At 36.7% G+C, this 20744-nt stretch overlaps 1 protein-coding gene across 5 annotated transcripts in view; it reads left to right on the plus strand.

The window, feature by feature from the left end:
• ANKRD50 (ankyrin repeat domain 50) overlaps positions 1-20744 on the plus strand; it is a 43645-nt gene that overhangs the window by 12943 nt on the left and 9958 nt on the right. For all 5 annotated transcript variants that reach the window (XM_032632749.1, XM_032632751.1, XM_032632750.1 and 2 more), the window contains one exon: positions 16384-16613. In XM_032632749.1, the coding sequence (XP_032488640.1) occupies positions 16384-16613 (230 nt within the window). The remainder of the gene's footprint in view (positions 1-16383; positions 16614-20744) is intronic.

The raw sequence follows: 20744 nt of genomic DNA on the forward strand, positions 1-20744 counted from the left end.
TTATGACACTGAATAGGGGACTCCAAGAGATCCCCAGACTACAATGTGGAAACCATTGTTCTGTATAAACAGTACTGTGTTGCTGGCACTATTCTGCAACATTTTCTGTGTAACATTTTTTTTTATGTTTAGCCAAGTTTTTATATGTGGATCTACATGATTCACTTTACCATATGGTATATAATTTCATTCTTTATACTATAATTCATTTGTTGTCATGTTGATACTCATTTAAGATGTATTCAACTTTTTCAACTTTACAAAACAGTTACGAACATTCTTGGGTACTCTGGTGTGCATATACTAGGAATAAAATAGTGAAGGGTGATTCGAGGTTGAATACTTAGAAGTGAAATTTTGGATCATAAGGTGTGTATATCCATCTTCAACTCTGAGGAGATAGTACCAACTACCCTTTAAAATTACATCAGTGTATCCTCTTGTAGTACTGTGTAATTTGAGTTTCCATTACTCTACTAGGTCACGAATACTTGCCATAATGTCAGAGTTCTTTATGTCCTGGAAAGTGCATGTGAAATGGTACCTTATTTTAAATATCCTTGATCCTGTGGCTCATCATTTTGCTTGTGAAATTTTTGTTTTGAAATGTACAAAAAAGAATAGAGTCAAATATATCAATCTTTTCTTTTTTAAAATTGTTTTAGTTCTCATAACTTTAATAATTTATTCATTTATAAATTTATTTATTTTGGCTGCGTTGGGTCTTCACTGCTGCCTGTGGGCTTTCTCTAGTTGCAGCGAGAGAGGGCTACTCTTTGTTGTGGTGCATGGGCTTCTCATTGTGGTGGCTTCTCTTGTTGCAGAGCACGGGCTCTAGGCGCGCCGGCTTCAGTAGTTGTGGCACATGGCTCAGTAGTTGTGGCCCGTGGGCTCTCGAGCGCAGGCTCAGTAGTTGTGGCGCACGGGCTTGGTTGCTCCGTGGCGTGTGGGATCTTCCTGGACCAGGGATCGAACCCGTGTCCCCTGCATTGGCAGGTGGATTCTTAACCACTTCGCCACCAGGGAAGTCCCTCAATCTTTTCTTTTTATGATTTCCTTTACACTTTGGCCTTTTTGGGTCTTAATATTTAAAAACCTTTTTCTACTTGATTATTCTAGCAGCATTTGTTGAATGGCTCATCTTTCACTATTGATTTGTAATACCACTGCGGTGAGATACACACACACACACACAGACACACGTGCATGTATTTCCGAGTTCTCTATTTTACTTTGGTTTATTCGTTCATTCATTGATTTATCAAATATGTATTAGATACCAGGAATGCGCCAGATGCCATTCTTAATACTGAGATGTATTAGTAAAAAAGAAGTGGCAAACATCCTCTGTGTTTATGGAGCTTACATTTTGAGGGTTGGGGTGGGTGGTTAGTAGAAAAGTAAAAAGTTAAGAAGATAGTATATAATACATAGCATATCACTGCGCAATAAGTGCTACGTGGAAGATCAAAGCAGAGTTAGGATGGTAGGAGTGATGCGCTGAGTAGGTTGGGGGAGGAGTGTTGCTATTTATGTAGGGGAGGTTAGGGCATCCTGAAGGAAGTATCCAGACTGAGGATATATCAAGTGCAAAGTCTTGAGGTGGGAGTTGGCTTAATATTATCCAAGAGAAGCAAGGGGGAGCCTGTGTGGCTGGAACAGAGTGAGCAAGTAGTTGAGTATATGAGACAAGTCGAGATGTAGTTAGGAGCCACATAATGTATGGACTTGGAGGCCATTGTAAGGACATTCATTTTTACTTTGAGGAGATTAGAAGCCATTAAGTCTTTTAAACAGAGTAGTGAAACATCATATGACATGATTTTAAAGGATCACACTAGCTACTGTGTTGAGAACTGGGGTGGTAAATGTGGAAGCAGGGAAACCAGTAAGTGGCCAGTGCAGCAGTCAAGGTGAGAGACAGTGTACTTGGACTAAGGTGAAGCGGTAGAGGTGGTGAGAAGTGTTGTATTCTGATTATTTTTAAGATTGACCTGATAGCACATTGAAAGGTGGAATATGAGAAAAACAGGAGTAAAGGATGGTTCTAAGATACTTGGCTTGAGAAATTGTAAAGATGGAGTTGTCTTTTACTGAAAAGAAGAAGACTGACAGGAGCAAGGTGGAGTTTGAGGTCAGAAGTTTCGTTTTGCATATGTTCAGCATTAGATGTCTGAAGGTAGGTAAGCAATTAGATTTACAAGGCTAGATTCAAAGGAGAGGTGCTGTCTCTATATATCAATTCGGTTTCAATGGAATATAGGTGGTATTTAAGAGCATTAAGTAGCTTATGTAAGGAATGAATGTAAATAGAGAAGAGAGAAGATCCAAGATCTGAACCTTAGTGTACCTCCAACTTCAAAGGTTGAGAATGTATGAAGAAAAAGTAGCTAGTATGAAAGGAGCAGAAAGCCAGGTGACAAAGTGAAGACAGTGTCATTAGGAGGAGGAAGTGATAAGCTAAGTCAGGTATTTGCTGAGTTGAGGATTGATTTTAGTAACATGGAGGTCTTGGGGTATAGGTGGAGTGGAAAATAAACCTTGATTATAATAAGATCATGAATAAGTGAGAGGAGTAAATAGGCAGTAAATATCGGCAGAATTTTTGAGGCATTTTGCTGTAAAGAAGGGGAGCAGCAAAGTTGAATAATAGCTGGAGAAGGATATGTGTTTGAGGGTGATAAAGAAGAGATGAGATTGATGATTTGAGAGAGAAAGGGTAAAGTGCTGGAAATAAATCATTGAGAAGGTAAGATAAGGAAGGATCTGTTATTAGAGTGGATGGGATAGGAGCACAGATGGTTCATCCATAGTTAGAGGAGGGAAGGCAGTGTATGTAGATAAAAGTGCAGGTGGGTTGGGAGAGTAGATGTTCCAGTGAGTTTGTGGAAGTTCTCTTCTAATTATATGCCTAGAAGGGTGTGTGTGTGTGTGCGTGCACACATTTTTATATTAAATGTTACTTATACGTATTTAAATAATTTTTTATTATCTAGGAAACCAGGTCAATAGTTGCAAGTGAATGTGGGGAGTAAGGAAATCATGGAGGTTTGAGAAGAACGAAGTGTAAAATATCATCTAGGCAAGTGGGGCATAGATGGTTTAGTGTTTCTCCAAGTGCGGTGTAGACCCCTGCAAGGTCAAAGTTATTTTTAAAATAATACTAACACATAACACCCTATTTGTTTTTTCACTCTTGTTCTCTTTTGAGGGTATAGTGGAGGCCACATGAGAGACTGAGTGCACAAATATTCTGGCTGAGATTTTGATTAGGGTTGCATTGAGTCTTTAGATGAATTTGTGGGAATTGACCTGTTTGCAGTGTTGAATCTCCTAACCCATGAATATCATGCTAACAATATTATCTAGATTATTTGTCTGTATTTATTGTCTCTTTCCTCTAGATTACCAATCATGTATTTCTGCCCTTTTTCTGTCTGATAATTTTTGATTGTATGTCAGACAGTGTGTTAAATGACTAGAGCTCCAGATAATATCTTCCATCAGAGAAGGTTTTCGTTTTTCTCATTTGGGCAGAGAGATTGAGAGGCTGATATAATCAGGGATGGAGGTGGGCTGGGGCTCCTTTGTAGTCTTAGTAAGACTGCTAGTTTATTCCTATTATTTTGGTGTGGACCTTCTAAGCTTTTGATTGAGAGTTCCAAAAGGACTTGATAATTCAGTTCTTCCCCAAGAAATATTTATTTAGTCCTTTGACTTCCTGCCCTTTATACCTTCAAATTCTAACAAGTGTCTTGAAGGGGATGGGTTTTGTGTTTAAAGCAAGTACCCTCCCATTAGCAGAATTTTGTCTTCAACATGCAGACTATGGGAGATTTCATGTTGGCTTTTAGACACACTCATCCTAGTTCCCTAGCTTTTTAAATACAACCCAGAATTTAGCAAATGTACCTTGGAGAAAATCAGCCTCTTGTTAGGGACACCTCAGGTTTGCACTTTCTCTGAAAAAGACATAGCTGACCTCTGAAAGTTGTGCTGATTTTATTCCTCTGGTAGAGTCCCTCAGGGTGGCCCAAGCCTGATTCTCAGTCCATACTTAAAATCACCGTATGCCTCAAATCAGCAAATGACCCCTGAGGAGAAAGCAGCAGGTGGTTTGGTTTTTTGTTTTTGTTTTGCTCATTTTGGATCAACTCCCATCCTCTGGAGTTCTAATTCATTTTGTTCTCTTGCTTCAACAGCTTTCTCGTATCTTTAAAAATGTAAATTTTGTAACGGATAACATTTTTTTTCTAGCTATTGCAGCGGGAGTTTTGGGCTGCTGCCACCTACTGCATTTTATCTGGCAGTGGAAGTCCCTATGAGGAAGATTTCTCTGGTTCTCTCCTGTTTTATTTGATTTGTGGCTTTGCTTGTTAAGTAATTCCTTTTTTAAAAATTGGATTTTATTCCCTCCTTTATTTATCTGAATATCACAACTACATTTTCTTTACGTTCTTTGGCAGTTTTATAAGTTACTTTCATTTGGACATGAACACGTATTCTGATTGTCGAGTTTGCTGCTTTCTCTCTGAGCACTATAAATTTTGTAATTTTTTTTTTCACTCTCCTGTTTGGTTCACCACTTCTACCTCTGCTCTCCTTGCTCTGATTGCCGATTGCCTCCACCACTCCCCACCCTCAGTGCCGTCTAGGATGAGGGCCAATAATTGAGATACGAAGCTCGCACTCCAAGCCGATACAAGTGATTTTGTAGATTTAGTCACTGACCCATGATCATTTTAGGTTCAGTTCCTGTCTCCAAAGAGGCTGATTTTTTGCCCTCCCTGCTGCTTCTTAAAAGCCATAGCCCTAGGCAGTAGTCTGTGCTTTTTGTTTCCTTCTTTCATTAGTAATAAGGAAAGCTCCTGTTCCAGCCCCTGGTTTCATACAGTGAGCCTGAGTCCTATTAGTAGAGGCAGGACTACTACCTCGCCCCTTTTACTTCCACCATCTAATCCCCAGGCTGCCATTGCAGACAAGTTTGACAAGCTGAAGTTTTCGGTTCACTCACAGCATTATGCTTCTTTTCTGTTTCTGATACTTTGAAATGTTTATTTTATTTTTGACTCTGGTTATGTTTTTCTTATTTCATTTTGTTTTTATATTCCATCATTCCCTGCTATATTTTAGCAAAGGGGAAACAGTGCATAAAAGCATGAAGTTACAACAATATCTTGGTCAAAGTTTAGAGGGAAATTTTACCCTACATTTTGGCCAAGCTCCTGACCTGACTTTAATTATCAATTGTACTTATTAGATTTTTTTTATTGAGTATATAAATTTGATCCCTAACTGGTTTGAGGTATCTTATACCCTGTTCCACATTTTCACATGCTTTAATTTACTGGAGGGTATTTTCATTCCTAAGGAAGGAAAATAGGGAAACAACCTAAGTGTCCACTGACTTAGATAAATTGATAAAGAAATTTTGATATGCATATATACACATAATTCAGCCATAGTAAAAGAAGGAAATTCTGCCATTTCTGGCAGCATGGATGGATCTTGAGGGCATAATGCTGAGTGAAATAAGTCAGACATAGAGACAAATGCTGTATGATTTCACTTGTGTTTGGAATCTAAAAAACCCAACTCATTGAAATGGAGATCAGCTTTGCAGTTCCCAGAGACAGGGGTTAGGAGGTGGGGGCATTAGGTGAAGGTGGTCAAAAGGTACAGTTATAAGAGGTGTAATGTACAGCATGGCAACTATAGTTAGCGGTACTGTATTGTATATTTGAAAGGTGCTAGGTGACTAGATCTTAAAAGTTGGAAAAAAAAATTATTAACTGTGAGATGATGGATATTAACTAAGCTTATTGTGGTGACATTTTACAATATGTACATATATGTGTTGTATACCTTAAACTTATACAATGTAATATGTCAATATATATCTTAATGAAATGGGAGAAAAAGAGAAAAGTAAAACCTGTGTTTGTTTTCCTAAGACAAGATATATTAAGTAAGAATTATTAGTGATTTAGTTTTTCTACTTCTCGTCTTTTTAAAAAACATTTATTTTAAAGCATAGCCTTTTGAAAGAATTTAATCATTTCATTAATAAAATGACGGGCCAGTATGTCAGCATTGTACTTCCAGATGGTTTTGGAAAGTGCTAGGTATTTAGGATTACCCTTCTAGGTAAACTTCAAATGTATAATATTTTGATGCTAAATTTCACCAGATAGTAGTGAGATTTTAGACGGCAGAATTCAAAGTGGGTAATCTGGTAATATTATGTATAATTTTTTTTTTGGTAGAAAAAACTTTCCTTTCTCAATTGAATTCCCTTTGCAACTTTGTGAAAAATCAGCTTCCTGTATTTATACTGGTCTGTTTCTAGACTTTGATGTGCAAATACCATACTATTTTTTTAAATAGTATTTTTTTAAATTTACAGACTTTATTTTTTTAGGTTCACTGCTTTTAAGGGGAACGTGTAGAGAGTTTCCATTTATTCCCATCCCTGCACACACACAGCCTCCTCCACTATCGACATCCTGCATCGCAGTGGTGCATTTGTTATAACTGATGAACCTGCATTGACATATCATTAACACCCAAAGTCCATAGTTGACATTAGTGTTCTCTCTTGGTGTTGTACATCCTATGGGTTTTAAGAAATATATAATAAATGTATCCACCATTATTGTATCATACACAGTAGTTTTACTGCCCTAAAAATCCTCTATGCTCTGCCTATTCATCACTCCCTCCTCGTAGCCTTGGGCAACCACTGATCTTGTCACCATTTCCATAGTTTTGCCTTAAGAATGTTTGACAGTCAGAATCATACAGTATGTAGCCTTTTCATATTGGCTTTTTTCACTGGGTAATATACATTTGATTCCTCCATGTCTTTTCATGGCCTGATAGATGTACCATAGTTTATTAACATTCACCTACTGAAGGACATCTTGGTTGCTTCCGAAGTTTGGCAGTTATGAATAAAGCTGTTATATACACCATGTGTGCAGGTGTTTGCATGGACATACTTTTTCAGTTCATTTAGGTAAATACCAGGGACACAATTGCTGTTTTGTATGGGAAGAGTATGTTTAGTTTTCTATGAAACTGCCAAACTGTCTTCCAAACTTGCTATGTACCATTTTGCATTCCCACCAGCAACGAATGAGAGTTCCTGTTGCTCCACATCCTTGCCAGTTTTTGGTGTTGTCAGCGCTTGGATTTTGGCCATTCTAACTTATATGTCTCAGCTTGTCTTAATTTGCAATTCGCTAATGACATATGATGTTGAACTTCTTTTCATCCGCTTACCTGCTATCTGTAGCTTCTTTGGTGAGGTGTCTGTTCAGGTCTTTTGCCTATTTTTTATTCAGTTTGTTTTCCAGTGTCCAGGAGCATCTGCCCCAGGCAAGTAAGTGCTTGCGTTCTGTGTCTGCCTGCAGATGTCTGTGTCACCTTAGATTATGGGCTAGTGGGTTGCCCTGTGACCTAAGCAATCTCGTAGGTTCATGAAAAGTCTTGAACTTGCAGTTTGCCTGGCTTATTTTGTTGTAAGACTGGGAGGGAGGCTCTTAACTAGTTCTCTGCTCCTGAGGGAGTGAGCCAGAGAATGAGATGAAACTCAATGTTCAACAGTGAAGACCTTAAGAAACTATTGTACGTATAGTATCTGTCTAATAGTATACTCCTTACAATACTTGTAGGAGCTTTTAAAAGTTAATTAGCCTCTTGAGAAAGAGGCAGTAAGTAAATTCACTGTATTAAAAAAAAAATGGATTTCATTTCAGAATTGCCCTAATGGTCTTTTAGCTGCCTTTCTGCCTGAAAATCAGAAGGCCAGCTACAGAAGCACGACGCTGCCGGCGCTTATTTTCAACATAGGATTGAAAATGGGGGGAGAGCTAGCTCAAGGACTTCAAATTACCTTCATAAAAGTATTAATGTAATATATATTGCCTGAATTTTAATAATGCACCTAGGAAATGTAAGACATTTAATAACACATATCTACACAGGTAAATCCTGCACACTGCTGGTCTTAAAGATGGTGGTTATCTTTGTATGAATGTGATCATCTAATACTATCCCATTATCTCATTTTGAAGATAATATATACATATATATTCACAAACAGAGGAAAATCTGTTTTAGACTTCTAAAGCACTCTTGCTTTGTGTGTGTCTACTTTGATGGGATTGTCATTTATAAAATGATAAAATGTAATCTGGTAGAGATGTGGATCTGTGTGTCACTTGGTGGTGTAGGCATCCCCATATGGTGCTTTTGATGGAATAAATAAAAGGAAACTGAATATGGGGATTCCGAGTCTAGAAAATTTTTTATCTAGTATTTCAGAGTAGCAGTTTTCCTATTAATTACCGTTCATTCATGAAGCAGATTTTACTGAGTGTTTGTGATGTGCAAATAATGGTTTTGAGTGCTGGGAATCTAGCAGTGCACAGGACGGGTGCCATCCCGGGGGAGGCAGCACGGAAGTGGAGGAGCTTCACCCCAGCCTTACAGTGAAAGCAGTACACGAGATAACGCAATAAATTACTTTGAGGATGGGATCAACACTACAAAGAAAACAGGATGAGTTGTTAGAGGAACAGTAATACACGATGAAGGCCATTTAAGACACGGTGACCAAGGAAAACCTCTTCAGGGATAAACTTTGTGTTGAAATCTGAAGGAAGAGAAGTTCGGCCTCGGGGAGCTTTCTAGGCAGAGGGAGTACCAAGTACATAGGCCCTGACTGGAGGAAAGCTTGCTGTTAGGACTGAGAGGCGGACAGTGGCTGGAATAAAAGGGAGGACTCAGGAATTAGTCCTAGGATTTTGACTTAAGAAACTAGGGGGGTGATGGGATACCACTAACTGACATGGGGAAAATGGGTGGGGAGGAACTTATTTGGGGGGTAAATTGAGAGAATGCTTCTTTAAACATGTTAAATTTGAGACGCCTGTAGGACATGCACATGGAGATGGTAGCAGACAGTTTCGAGTTTAGAGGTGATGTCAAGACTAGAAAAAATTACTCAACATTTTTAAAACCATAGTTTGGCTTCTGGTTTTGACATGACTGACTAAGGCCTGGGAAATAGTCTAATAGCAAGAAAGTGAAACTATGAGAGACCTGTAAACCCCAGCCTCAAGATAAATGTGGAAGTTAATACCAAACTGAGATGCAGACAAAACTGACACAACATTTACTCTTTGAAATAAATGTATACCCTGAACATCATCAAGAGCATAAAGACCCTCATTTGGAACCACGGAGACAGGTTATAGATTATGCTAGAAGTTTCCCTGGACCCAGTTAAGCAGAAAGGAAGAACAAAGTGCTGGGAAGAATGAGTCTCACAGATGAGCTCTGTGCAGGAGTCAGACATCTGGGGGTAATGGCGAGGGGGCTGTGGTGAGAAAGGCCTTGTGTACATCCCCACAGCTTCTCAGCTTAATTGGTTGGGGAGAAGTAGAAGCGCAAAGAAGTTCATGCCCATGACTCTGAGTCATAAGGAGATTCTTAGAAGCCTGGACACTGGACACACTAACCTGCAATTGCTGATCCAGAAAGAAGTTATCTTACTGAAGAGCTGTCACAAGATATGTAAAAATATATCTCAAAACCAGTAGGGAGGAGGGGTCTAAAAAACAGCACCAGACTAGGACTTCCAAAACTATGTTGAATAAGAGTGGTGAGAGTGGACATCCTTGTCTTGTTTCTGATCTTAGAGGAAATGCTTTTAGTTTTTCACCATTGAGGACGATGTTGGCTGTGGGTTTTTCGTACATGGCCTTTATTATGTTGAGGTAGTTCCCTCTATTGCCCGTTTTCTGGAGAGTTTTTATCATAAATGGGTGTTGAATTGTGTCAAAAGCTTTTTCTGCATCTATTGAGATGATCATATGGTTTTTCTCCTTCAATTTGTTAATATGGTGTATCACATTGATTGATTTGCATATATTGAAGAATCCTTGCATCCCTGGGATAAACCCCACTTTATCATGGTGTATGATCCTTTTAATGTGCTGTTGGCTTCTGTTTGCTGATGTTTTGTTCAGGATTTTTGCATCTATGTTCATCAGTGATATTGGTCTATAATTTTCTTTTTTTGTGACATCTTTTTCTGGTTTTGGTAATGGATAAAGAAGGCACATATATACGATGGAATGTTACTCAGCCATAAAAAGAAATGAAATTGAGTTATTTGTAATGAGGTAGATGGACCTAGAGTCTGTCATACAGAGTGAAGTAAGTCAGAAAGAGAAAAGCAAATACCATATGCTAACACATATATATGGAATTAAAAAAAACATGGTACTGATGAACCTAGTTGCAGGGCAGGAATAAAGAGGTAGACATAGAGAATGGACTTGAGGATGTGGGATGGGAGGGCGAAACTGGGGTGAAGTGAGAATAGCATCGACATATATACACTACAGAATGTAAAATAGTTGGCTAGTGGAAATTGGCTCGGTGCTTTGCGATGACCTAGGAGGGTGGGATAGGGAGAATGGGAGGGAGGGGATATGGCGACACGTGTATGCACATGGCTGATTTGCTTTGCTGTGCAACAGAAACTAACACAGTATTGTGAAGCAATTATACTCAATAAAGATCTAGTAAAAAAAAAATCTTATATTTTTAACAGTCTATTTTAAGTGAATAACAACTTAAGTTTGAAGGCATAATAAAGCTCTACATTTTACTCTTCCTCCCCCCAAAAACAAAAACAAAACAAAAAAAAGCACCAGAAATGCTCACCAGAAAAATATTGCCACGGAACAAAAAGAAAACCGTAGCCAAATATATTGTCTTAAATGAAAACATAATTAATGAGCAATTGCCTGACTTCAACAGTTGCATGAAGCAGAGATATAAGTGCTTGGAAAAGAGATGGTGAAACAACAGAATGAGATGAAACTTAGCCAAAATATATATGGGGATTTACTCTGTCTGTGAAAAGAGAGATATTTCAAATCAAGTCAATAAGAGAAAGATAATTTAGTAAATAGTTTGGGGATAACTGTGGAGCCACGTGGGGAAAAAAATTGGAAACCTAGTTCACATCTTATGTCAAAACTAATGTGATTAAAAAATAAAATTTTCAAAGCTTTTGAAGAAAACATGAGGAAGTGTTTTTTTTAACCTTTAGAGTAGGGAAGTCCCCTCAGAAATGAAACATATAAAACTCAGAATTCATAAAAGAAAAAAGACTGATGTGTTAACATATAAAACTCAGAATTCATAAAAGAAAAAAGACTGATGTGTTAACATATAAAACTCAGAATTCATAAAAGAAAAAAGACTGATATGTAAAAGTAAAAAAACAGAGAAATTGTACATTTCAAAAAAAAAACCCCTTTAAAAGTCAAAAGAAAAGTAACAAATGATGGAAAATATTAGCAACAAAATCATTTTCTTAATACTCTCCAAAAAAGAGAAACATTAATCTTTTGGAAAATGGATAAAGGATATGAAGACACAGTTTAAAGAAAAAGAAATAAAACTCCTAGACATTTGTAAATAAGATTGACCTCATGGTAAGGAAATGTCAACTAAAAGCATAATGATGCCATTTTCTGCATATCTGTGGAAAATAATGTTAATTGCTGTAATGGAGGGGCTAGGGAAACAGGCACTCTTACGCAGCTGTTGGGAGGGTATGTTTATATAAATTCTAGAGGGTATTTTGACAATATCTGTGAAGATACACACAGATATGCCCCTTAACCTAGCAACTCTAATCCTAGTATTATGTCCTACAGATATACTTGTATATTTTAAAATGGTATGTATAAGAATATAGTAAATTTAACCTGAATCATATGAAGAATCACATTAAATGTAAATGGTAAATACACTAGTATAAATGGCAGTTTGCCTGATTAGATAAAAATGTAAGATCTAATTATATGTTACCTAAGACAAATATACATAAAGAGACATAAAGCTTAATTTAAAAAAAATGAAAAAATATATACCTGACTGTTTTAGCTTACTGCCCTTGGGTTCCTTTGTTTTTGAGGCAGAGATAGCAGTATGCTGATTTTTTTTTTGAATTTTATTATATTTATTTTTTTATACAGCAGGTTCTTATTAGTTATCCATTTTATACATATTAGTGTATATATGTCAATCCCAATTGCCCAATTCATCACACCACCACCCCCACTCCCCACCACTTTCCCCCCTTGGTATCCATACGTTTGTTCTCTACATCTGTGTCTCTATTTCTGCCCTGCAAACTGGTTCATCTGTACCATTTTTCTAGGTTCCACATACATTTGTTAATATATGATATTTTTCTCTTTCTGACTTACTTCAATCTGTATGACAGTCTCTAGATCCATCCACATCTCTACAAATGACCCAGTTTCATTCCTTTTTATGGCTGAGTAATATTCCATTGTATATGTGTCACATCTTCTTCATCCATTTGTCTGTTGATGGGCATTTAGGTGGCTTCCATGACCTGGCTATTGTAAATAGTGCTGCAATGAACATTGGGGTGCATGTGTATTTTTGAATTACGGTTTTCTCAGGGTATATGCCCAGTAGTGGGATTGCTGGATCTTATGGTAATTCTATTTTTAGTTTTTTAAGGAACCTCCATACTGTTCTCCATAGTGGCTGTATCAATTTACATTCCCACCAACAGTGCAAGAGGGCTCCCTTTTCTCCACACCCTCTCTAAGCAGTATGCTGATTTTTAACTGCACAGGGGCTCGGTGCCCCTAACCCCCAAGTTGCTCAAGGGTCAGTTGTATATAGAACAATTGAACAACACTATCACCACTTGACCTAATGGACATTTAAAGAACAGTCCATCCAACAATAGCACACACAGTCTTTTCAAATGCTTATACGTTTACTAAGTTAGACATTCTGGACCATAGAACAATGCTTAATAAATTTAAAGGTGTGCAAGTTATACAAAGTATGTCATCTGATCACAATTGAATTTAAATAATGGTAACACAGGAACATAAAATACCTGGTGGGAGGTCCCCAAATATTTAAAAACTATACCACTCACTTCTCAGTAACCTGTTTCAAAGAAGAAATCAAAGGGAAATTATTTTGAATTGGATGATAGTGAAAATACTTGAGGGAAATTCATGACATTAAAGGATTATATTAGAAGTATGAAACAATTATTTCAGTTTGTATTATAAGGAACTAGGAAAAGAAGAACACATAACCTGGAGTAAGCAAAAGACGGGGAATAATCATCAAATCCTATCAATTTCACCGACCAAATTTCCCTCAGATCTGTCTACTTCATTCTGACCTTGCTGCTTACTACCTTATTTATAACATTGGTTTTAGATAGACAGTAGACCGTCGTGGGTAAGAGTGTAGACTAGGGGGTGACTGACCATCCTGGTTTGCCCAGGAGTGGGGCGTGGGGGGCATGGACAGGGAGGAGGAATGGCTGGTTCTCAGCACTTAGAACTGGTGAAGTCCTAGGCAAACCAGGCTGAATGGTCTACCCTTGTGTAGGTTCTAGAGCCAGACCCTGAACTTCAGTCCCTTCCTTGAGCTTTGGATAAGTGACTTCTCCTTGTGTGCCTTGTTTTCCTCATCTGGAAATGGGTATTACAGTAGTACCCATCTTAAAGAATGTGAGAATCAAGTGAGTTGATGCAGATGTGAAGTACTTAAATGCAATAAAGCAGTGAATTAAAGTTAGCAGTGATGGCCTTGGTGACAGTAGTTCAGGATGGAGATTGTTTTTTCTTTTTTTTCCCTTAAATTCTGAGCACTCTTTCCTTCTAGACTTACTCTGTTTCAGGCTTTTCTTCAACTGTAGCCAGTTATCGTTCTAAACACAGATATAAACATATCAGTTCTGTGCTTAAAGTACTTCACTGGCTCCTTAGTACGCTTAGGTCAGAGTTCACATTTCAAAATACTTTGTAAGTCCCAGTATTTACTCTTTCAGTAATTTTCTTCAGTATGTTTTTCACTGGTCCTTCTCTTCCCCCAGCCTGTGCGTGTCCTATTGCCTTAACTAGATTTTTTTTTTCCTGTGTCTGTTGCCTTACTCTTGAACTTTCTCCTGACTAAGCTCCTCTCCTAACTTTGCTGACCTCTCCCCTTACCCTGTCCTGATCAAAAACAGGTTAGGTGGGGGCTCCCCCCTGGTGGTGCAGTGGTTAAGAATCTGCCTGCCAATGTAGGGGACACGGGTTCGAGCCCTGGTCTGGGAAGATCCCACATGCTGTGGAGCAACTAAGCCCGTGCACCACAACTACTGAGCCTGTGCTCTAGAGCCCATGAGCCACAACCACTGAGCCCACATGCCACAACTACTGAAGCCTGCACGCCTAGAGTCCGTGCTCCACAAGAGAAGCCACTGCAATGAGAAACCCGTGCACTGCAACGAAGAGTAGCCCCCGCTTGCCGCAACTAGAGAAAACCCGCGCAGCAACGAAGACCCAGCACAGCCAAAAATAAATAAATTAATAAAATTTTTTTTAAAAAAGTAGTTAAGGTTATGGTCTCTCTCAAGTGGCACTGATTATAGGATATTACTATAGTATATTATGATAGTATATTTTATATGTACTATATATAGAAATATATATATACTGTATATGTATATATGTACTGTATACGTAGGTAAATATATAACACTGGTTTTACGTCAGCCTTCTTTGTTCTCATAGTAGAGGAACTATATACATAAGGTACAATAAAGGACATTTTCCTAAATTTATAACATTCCTTCTGCCAGGATGGCCCTGCCTTCCCTTTATTGTAAAATTTATTGCAAATTTATTACTATTCCTGGAGAATTTTAATTGATCCTTCAAAACGTAGTTCATCTTGAGCACCTAATATTTGAATGTTTCTCTGACATTTTCTTCCTTTCTTATCTACTTCCCTTGAGTTGATCATTTCTTATCCACTGTGTTAGTAATTTTACTGCTTTTTTTGGTAGCACTGAGCAGCCTACATTGAAGTTATTTGTTTTCCAGTATAGGCTACAACAGTGTGAAGTCTTTACTTAGGATCTCCTATGGGTACAGCACTGCTAGGTTCTGATGTTATACTCATGAGCGAGACTGACATAGTCCCCGTTCTTTTGATGCTTAACCTCTAAAGAGAGAAATAAGAATTAATGATATTGAGTAAGTTTAACATTACAAACTTGATAATGCTGTGAAAGAGAAATACTTGATGTTGTGAAAGCATATTATAGGGTCTTGGTTTTGAGAAAGTGACTCTCAAGCTTACCATTGAAGACCAAGGAGGAGTTAATTACATGAAGAGAGAAGGGAAGCACAGACCAGGCAGAGGAGACTGCAAAGCAAAAGGCCCTTGTGTAATTGTATCTAGTAAAAGTCATGGAAAAAGCTAGTATGGCTGGAGGAACATTGTGAAAAGTTTGATATGCTGCAGTAGGAGCTCTGGAGGGAGTGGCTGGAGGCATGTAGATTTAGTGTGGTTCCTGGGTGAACGAGATGACGGCAGTTTGGAGTAGGGTGATGATACAAACCAGGGTGGGTTTGAAGACTTTTATAAAGAAGCATTGACAGGACTTAGTGATACATTGGATCTTGGTTGCTATCAGGATTGAAAGATTAAGAAGAGAGTTGTAGAAAGGATTATCTGTACGTTTCTGGTGTTCATGATTAGACGGATTCTGTCCTCTTCACCGTTGTATCTTTCAGTACCTCATTCAGCATATGGAATGCTCATGTAAATATTTGTTGAAAATGAATGAGTATTGTTTCAGTTATGAAAAATTGTATTCAACTTCAGTATAAATTATCTGAGTAGGAAATGTGTTGGGATTAAACCTAATAATTTATCCTTTACATTGAAATTTGAACATACATCAAATGGAATCTAGACTGTAGTTTATCTTTGAAAAGTCTTTTAAAGTAAAACTTGTGTATGACAAACTAGATGAAGTGCAGTCATTTTGTGAGAGACATGATGATAAAATCTTCTAAATTCTAGAGAACTCTTGATATCTTTTCTATTACTGAAGTGATCCCCAGTTTCTTTTTCCTTTCCAATACATTTTAGCTTTGTGATAAACAATTCAAGCTTTTATTATTGATAAAAATTTCAGGAAAGGAATAGTGAAATCTTGTTTCAGGTTCCTACTGCCCTTCTTAAGAATGCTGAATCAATAATACACACACACACACACACACACACACACACACACTTTATTGTGGAAAATGTTGTTGTTATTGGAAATGTGAACTATTTAGGACCAGTATTCTCATTAAAGTAAGGAATTGAAACTTGTACAATAGTTTTATTCTAAAACATTAATTTTTTTCTTAAAACAATATTTATAACCTGTAATTCTAGTGTTTGGATAATAAACCTTAATATCATAGCCAGTAACATTCAAAATGCTCATATGGATGTGTTTCACAGGTGTGTCCTGCTCCCTCTTTTGGGAATGAAGCCTCCCCAGCAAAGCCTCTATCTGCTTGTGGATTCAGTGGATGAAGGGTGTAATGTTATGGAAGGTGAACAGACGTCTACCAGCTTATCTGGGACTGTGGCAGAGCTTTTAGCTGGTCACCATGAGTTCTTTCCACCATGGCTATTACTTCTCTGTTCTGCCCGAAAACAGAGCAAAGCTGTTACTAAAATGTTTACCGGTAAGCGTAATTCCTGCCATCTTCAAATGTTTTTCATTGATGAACTAAATAATGCATGTGTTTTTTAGAGGAGAGTACTCAGTTGAAAATCTGGTCATTGCTTCTGCTATTCTGTCAGCTATTCTATCTGTTCTATCAGCTGTTTTCAACTGTACTTTTTAAAAGTTGTATTAAAAACAAGCCATAGAATATTTTAAGATCATTTAATAGAACCTTTTTTTTTTCAAGATTCTTTATCTAGCATCTTTAGTAAAGGTTACGAGTATTTCATGCCATATCAGCTGCTTTATATCTGTAGGGCTGCAATTTTTATGCTGATGTGTCCTGATCAGCTTATGATGTTTCTTCTAACGAGACTGAGAGTAGTGAATATGCGTATTAAAAATCAGTGGCAGTTTCTCTAAGACGTTTTTCCTGGTTTAAGAGGAGAGACAGAGTCAACAGCAATTCAGATACCTCTTGAAGTAGATCCTTTTTTTAACCCTTTTCTGATGTATGAGAAAACAATCTATACAATGTATAGAAGTACCTGATCAGGTTTTTTTCTTCCTTTACTTTTCTTGTTTCCCGACTCTACTTTTTTACTACCACAATAAAGTTGTGGTTTCTCCTATTAGATTATGTAAAGCCCTTTTTTTCTTTGTGCTATGGGAAGTAAAAGGAGCATAAAACAAGGACCACTCACAGGATTTATAGTGTAATTGGAAAGATAATTAAGTTATTGGTTAATTAGCCATATCACTTGTAAATAGTTCTATACATTTTACAGAATGGTGAAACCCTACTAATTTGTTAAAATGGTTTCCTTTAACCAGATTTATTCCCTCTTTTAGATTCCCTTGCTACTAATAACAGCACTTTTGATTTGATTTCCGTTATACTATTCTGTTCTGTTGTTATTGAAAATCTAGTTGATAAAAGTTGGGGGATTAACAGGATAACAGCTAATACTTAATGTAGCTCTTAGTATGTCAGGTCCAGATAAAGTTAAATCCCCTTTTGGTCTATGGCATCCCATTTCTTTCCCTTCCTCATTTGAGACGACCAGTATTATTAGTTTACTTTCTGTCCTTTCAACTCATATTTGTATTCTGTATATTTTTATAGTTCACATAAATGAAACACTGCATACACCATCCTAGCTATTCCCATTTACTGGCTATGTGACCGTATGCAGCTGGCCAACATGACCTGTGCCTCAGTGCCCTTATCTATAAAATGAGGATTACACATTCCTATTACTTTCCCCATAGAGTGTTTGTGAGTCTAAATGACAAATTACATGTGAAGCACTTAGAATAATGCCTAGTACATAATAAGTGCTTCATAAGTGTATTGCTGCTATTATTATTATTATCACTATATCCTTTTGTTTGATAGCATTGTTTTTGAGCCCTATTCCTATTACTACTTATAAACCCAGTTCATTGGTTTTAACTGCTGTATATTATTCCTTCCCATGAATAAATCTCCAATTTTTCCATTATCCTATTCATGGACATTTAATTATTTCAGTTTTTCATTATTACAAAAAATGCTTCATGAACGTGCTCAAACACGTCTTGTGCACGTGTGCTAAAGGTTTACATTACAAACCCAGACAGAATTACTAGAGTGTGTACGTTTTGAGCTTTAGTTAATTTTGCCAAATTGCTATCTGGTGTGCTTGAAATAATTTATGCTCCTGCCGGCAACACATGAGATTTCCCCTTTCTCTATATTTCTGTCAGTTCACGTTTGTTATTTTCAGATCTGCATTTTTCTGCCTTAGGGGCTTGCGTTTGACATTCCCTCTGACGGGAATGACCTTCTCCTGAACTTCTTACTATCTTAACATTTCGATCTCTTCTCAAATACCAGTCTCCTGCAGGCTTCTCCATATTCTTCTATCCGATTTCTATTTTTGCCACCTCAACTACTTAGTCACACATTTTTCTTCCTATGTCTTATTACTGTTTAAAATTGTTTACATTTTACATTTGTTTTCTTACTTGGGTGTCTCCTCCACTAAGATACAGCCTCCATAAGAACAGGAAATTTGCTTGTCTTGTCCACCACTGTATCTCCTCAACATCTAGATCAGAGCTTGGAACAAAGCAAAGAAATGAATTTGTGTTTCTTTGAACTAGGTCTTGGAGAAAGCAGTGAACCAAGAAGGAATAAGGAGGAACTGAATATGGTCTTGTTCTCTTACCATACTCCTTCTTATTAAAAATGCTGAGCTGTAATAAGCATCAGATCACATCTCTGTTGATGATAGGTTTGGAATTTGGTAGTAAACGTTGAAGAATATTACTAAAGTTATGAATACATATTTTCAAGTTGCTTTCCAGAAAGATATATGTCATATATTTCTACCTGAGAGTGTTGGTTTCTCGGAACTTCCACCAGTATTGAATTATATATTTTCATATTTGCAGATTTAGTGTGTGAAAAATAGTATCTCATTTTTATTTATACTTATTTACTATTGAATTCTTCCCCCTTATGGTTAATTTATCAATTTGTCTCTTTTTTTTCCTTTGAGTTAGTACTTTCTCACCTTTACCTAGGTTTCCTCCAGGAAGTTAGTGATATTCGTATTGATTATTAAGAGGGCTTTTATTTCATATTTTTTTATTCTTTGCAGCTATTTTCTTCAGCTTTTTAAAACTGTAGTAATTCTTTTGAAGTCCCTTATATTCACTCTAATGTATTGTCCTTTACTATTGTATATTCTTATTTTTACATTTAGTGATTTTTATCCTTATAGTATATATTCTACCGAATGGTGTGAAATAAGACTCTTATCTGGATACTTTATCAAATCACAGATCTTCTCAGCACTGTTTATTAACTCCCTGTACCACTAGTTGTCAGTGCTTCTTTTATCTTAAGTGTAAGCATATGTGCATGTATGTGTGTGTGTGTGTTATTTATGTATTTCTAAACCATCTGTCTGCTCTTCTAAACTGTCTGTTGGCGTTTTTATGCAACTGTCACATTGGTTTAATACTTTAAATTTTCTTGTACGGTTACTTCCCAGTCGTCCTTGCCATCAATATTATTCTAAAATATGTGTTTTTACTTTTATTCCACTAGATTGATTTGAACAGCTTTTTAAAAATTATAACTACTAATGATGTGAACAAAATTATTACATTTGTTTAAAATTTAGGAAAAGTTTGACATTTAAAATATGCTTTCCTTCTGTCCATGAACATAGCATTTTTTTCACTTATTAAAAATTTTTTTCAGCGTTCCTTATGTCCTGCATGTTTCTGCTTTCTACTGTTGTTTTAATGAAATATATGGATTTTGAATTGAGATGTATGCATTCCAAATTAGAATTGTCAGGTGCAACTTATCTCACAGGCTTGACATAAGAAGAAGTGTTATGTATGATAAGTACTGGAAGTGCTGCTTTAAAAATAATTGACTCTCAATAAATGTTGATCTCTTATATTTCTTTCAGAACCAAACTAAGAAGCAAACCTGTTACTGTGGAGGGTTAGCCTAGATTCTGTCTTAATTACCTCAAGTTTCAATCATGATATCTTAGTTATGTAGGTTTAAATTACAGATATTTATTCATAATAGGCAATATGATCTTTCATGCCAATCATTATCTACAAGATCACTTCGGAAACTTTAAAACACTGTACAATGTAAGGTGGTAGTTATTATTTTTAAAAATCCTTTTTATTAGCAACATGCGAGGTGTTTTCCAGCTTAAAATTGTTTTAATGAATTTATAAAGTCAAAAGCAGATGAACACACAAAAAAGGTTTGGAGGCAAGTTATCTCATATCGCTGATAAATGTAGAATGTTATACACTTCTAGGCATGTTTTAAATTCTTCAGATCAGGAGTGTGTTTTTTCGTAATTAAAATTTATCATTTGAAATTAACTCTGTTGAGACTAATCAGTTATATGTTTAATCAATCAATTGAATGTATGTAAATATATATAATTACAGATTCCATTTTATATAGATTTAGAGGGATGCAAATTTGTTATTTCTTCATGTGTCATTCCTGGTAGGTTGTGTTTCTCAATAAATTTGTCCATTTCATCTAAGTAATTCAAGATTAGTGTCACAAAACTGAATTTTTCAACTTTCTCTCCAAACCTGTTATTTGTCCTTTAGT

The sequence above is a fragment of the Phocoena sinus genome, chromosome 5, assembly GCF_008692025.1.
Source record: "Phocoena sinus isolate mPhoSin1 chromosome 5, mPhoSin1.pri, whole genome shotgun sequence".
NCBI classification, from domain to species: domain Eukaryota; kingdom Metazoa; phylum Chordata; class Mammalia; order Artiodactyla; family Phocoenidae; genus Phocoena; species Phocoena sinus.